Raw genomic sequence first — 3,796 nt, 5'->3', positions numbered from 1 at the left:
TCCACATATTTCAGTTTTCTGAAATCTACATTCATCAATATCCACAGTTTCTGAAAATCTGAAGCATCTAACACAATTATACACCGGCTCAAATGCTAAACCTTTCCAAATTCTTCTCAGAAATAAAGTGTTTTCTTAAATTTATTAATATTTAACACACACACACACACACACACACACACACACACACACACACACACACACACACACACACACACACACACACTATTCAGTCGTTGGCGCGCTCACAGAATACTCCCGCGTTTTCTGTTTGCCATTGGCGCCACCTGGAGGAAAAGCGCGGGAACTACCGCTGTTATTCCTCATGTGTGCAGCAGGTGTCTCTCTTTGAGGAAAAACGAGGAAATGCAGCATCTTTAGTTTGCAGATGAGGAAAAGATATTCATTTCCCACATGAAGAGCAAAAAACTACCCAAATCGGGTGAAAATAACGCGGTACTTTAGTACTTTATTTTAAGTCATCAAAGATGCAACCGTTTTTTCAAGGTACGATGCTAACGATGCTAAGATTTTCACGTCTATACTATCTCTGGATACTATCTGCTCTAACAGTAACGTTATTTAATTACTATCATCACATATGATTTAGGATGCCTGTATGCATATTGGGACGCAGGCTATGTCTAAACAGTATTATCATGGTCGTTTAAGATGTAGAGAGGATCTAACTCGGATGTGTGATCAAACTAAAGATGTTACGTAACGTGGAGGTGTGTTTGTGTTCGCAGCATCCGTGGCAGTAATGGCGGAGGATCCGGTTACAGTTCTCCGATCAGCTGCTGATCAGATGAATTGATTCTGTGTCCGATCGTCCGAACCGAGGCATCATCTGAACCGAGTCATCACCCGACTGAAGGCGGATTACAGCGCGTTCGTGACGCGAGTCTGAAGCGGTGTAATCATGGATGTGTTCGGCTTTCTCAATCTAAACGAGCTCGCTCTGGGGCTGTCAAACCTCTCCATGTTCCCCTACTTCGACATGGCGCATTATATCATATCAGTGATGAGTCTGAGAGAGCAGCCAGGTGAGAGAAACCGAGCCGAATCAGCTTTAAAACACTTTAGCTGTAGTTCACCTGAAGGCGAGTCAGTGTCGGAGTCACATCCGAACGAATCTCTTTCAGGTTTATCGCGTTTATGCAGTCACATGCACAATATTTGTGCACTTGAAGGTTTTATAATGTTGATACATTATTCTTAATCATTGTTTATGTGTGCTTTAACAGGTTGTCAACACTTTTGACATGAGCATTTGTCCTCACATCTTTAGTGCAAGTCAAACTCATAACATTTGCATGTTATGTTTGTTTATTTTTTTATTTTGAATTTGTTAATAATCCGAGATCTCTTGATCAGTTGCTTTATAATAATTAGATATATTTAAAACATCAGTTAAACATCAGTTTTAAAGCAGTCACAACACTGTTTATCAATGGCTTTATGAATGGCAATATGTGCACAATGAGGTTTCTGTTCTCTTTAGAACACACTGATGTTTGTGATGATTCTGGAGCAGGTCAGTGTGTGTTTAAATAAGTGTGAAAGCAGAAGTTACACGATCAAAGGCCAGAGGAAAGAGAAGTGCATTTAATCATTAACTCTCTGTCTATATTGTCTCTGTTTCTCTCACAGAAGCATGCAGATGTGTGGTTAAACATGCGTTAGTGCTGCATGCAGGGTGGAGGCACAAGTTCTGTTTGCCTGGTGGTTTGCATTAACCAAACATGCATTTGCATTGACCGCAGTGTGTTTGTCCAGTGCTGAGACCAGCCGTTTGCTCCTGCGCTGGGGTTTGTGTTGAGCAGTAATGCATGTGCTCTATTGTATCGCAGCAGCTGCAGTAAATCACAGGCTATTTTAGAAACTCTGACCTGCGTGGCATCCCGTTCTCTTCTATTGTCCAGCACTGAACTATCCGGAGAGGGAATGAGACCCAACACGTCCGGGTGTTTAGATCCAGTGAGAAGAGAGTGTCAGGAATGTTTCAGGTTAAATGTGTTTCTGTTTTACCTGCAGAATACCGTCTCTTACACGATCCAGAGACTGACACCAGTGCATCTAATAAACCTGCAGTTACTGTTAGAGTCTGTTTTCCAGGAAGAGAGACTGAAAGTGGTGTGTTTTTGTCCATGTGTAGAAGCCCACTAGCAGATAGATGTCAGACACTGCTGAAAAAACTTTCTTTGTTTGTGCATTGATCAATTTTGTATGGAAGCCCATTTCCGCCGCAGATTCAATTTTTTATTTTAATATTTTAAAATTATTTTTAAAAGGTTATTCTCACTTTTTTCACAGAATTGTAAAATATAAATGTGCAATTGTGAGTAATAAAGTTAGAATTGTAACTTTTCTTGCAATTGCGAGTTTATCACGCAATTCTGACTTTTTTATGGTCATAAATGTCTATATATATATATATATATATATATATATATATATATATATATATATATATATTAAAAAAAAGTTAAAAAAAGGATGTTATGGTCTAATTTAAATTTTTTTTTTAAAATTTTTTAGGTTTCCATGCAATTTGCCAAAAATCTACACTTTGTAAAACAGAAGATCTGTATTGCAGCCTGTTAAATGCTTGAAATAGAGACTTGTCCTGTGAATGGTCAGTGTTTCTTCATCTAGTTGAGCTTCACAGTCAATATCAGCCAAAGGTTGTTTTTGGTTGTGACAGAACTAAAAGAACATAATGCTTGTGCTGTTCTGCTTCTGTGTGTGTAGTTTATCTGCCTTCCAACACACTGAGAGTATGATGGGTGTGTGTGTGGTTTATCTACTGAGAGCGTGTGTGTGTGTGTGTGTGTGTGTGTGTGTCGATGCATTGACTCGTATCTCTGATGGGTTGGTCTCTCTCGATGTCATGCGTTCTCTGCTGTAGTGGCTGTATCATGTGAACTCGTGATGTCATCTAGGGTCACATGACCTGATTAACTCCGTGAAGGCTGTGGTGTTCAGAGGTGTGTTTGAGCTATCAGGCCTTCTACATCTGTTTTAAACAGTCTCTCGAGCTCTGGTCAGTTTGAGGATTATGTTATGTGAAAAACGAATTACTGTCCTGCTGGAATCTGCTAGATTAGACTGAAAGACACGGAGATATTACGAATCTGAAAACATTATTTCATTCTTTGAAACCATGAGTAGTGAGAAACGCTATATAAATACATGTGTCTTGACCTGACATATATGACCCTGCAGCACAAACACAGTCACAGGGGTCAGCTCTTTCCAGTGACGTCAGGTTTAAGGGGACAATATTAAAACATCTGTATTCTGAGGCTTCAGTATTGTGACTTCAACCACCATTATTTCAGATAATATTAGAGCAGTGTTTACTCGGTATGTCCTTCTGATATGTGCACGTCTTTGCTTTGACTTAACCTGTAAATCACTCGCGCTTATTTTAATTTTTACAGTAGTATTTTTTTTTTGTCTTTTTATTTTCATTATGTAATAATAATTATTATTGTTGTTGTTATTACTGTTTTATTGATATATCGATATGTAATAAAAAAATTGGCCGATGTTTTTTATTATTACAATGGTAATTGCTAAACTGCAGTCAGATATTAGTTGAGCTGTAGATCATCCTCACAGTCAGCTGTTCTGGATTGTCTCACACTAATCTCAGAGATATACCAGTCACAGTCACGTCATCAGGCTTTATCTGATCATCTCAATCTGTCTCAGATCTCAGATCTCCTGGAGTCTCTGGAAATGATGGCACTGAAGATCGAGGTTGGATTACACTCTGTTTTCAGTTCGA

The 3,796-nt window shown here is 38.9% G+C and overlaps 1 protein-coding gene across 1 annotated transcript in view; it reads left to right on the top strand.

The window, feature by feature from the left end:
* The first annotated feature begins 910 nt into the window (after window positions 1-910).
* Window positions 911-3,796, top strand: part of LOC113079808 (trimeric intracellular cation channel type B-like) — a 15,721-nt gene continuing 12,835 nt past the window's right edge. The window contains exon 1 of the mRNA XM_026252032.1: window positions 911-1,046. Within this exon, the coding sequence (XP_026107817.1) occupies window positions 923-1,046 (124 nt within the window). The 5' untranslated portion in view covers window positions 911-922. The remainder of the gene's footprint in view (window positions 1,047-3,796) is intronic.

Source organism: Carassius auratus, unplaced genomic scaffold, assembly GCF_003368295.1.
Source record: "Carassius auratus strain Wakin unplaced genomic scaffold, ASM336829v1 scaf_tig00029285, whole genome shotgun sequence".
NCBI lineage: Eukaryota > Metazoa > Chordata > Actinopteri > Cypriniformes > Cyprinidae > Carassius > Carassius auratus.
This window is presented reverse-complemented; position numbering and strand designations above follow the sequence as displayed.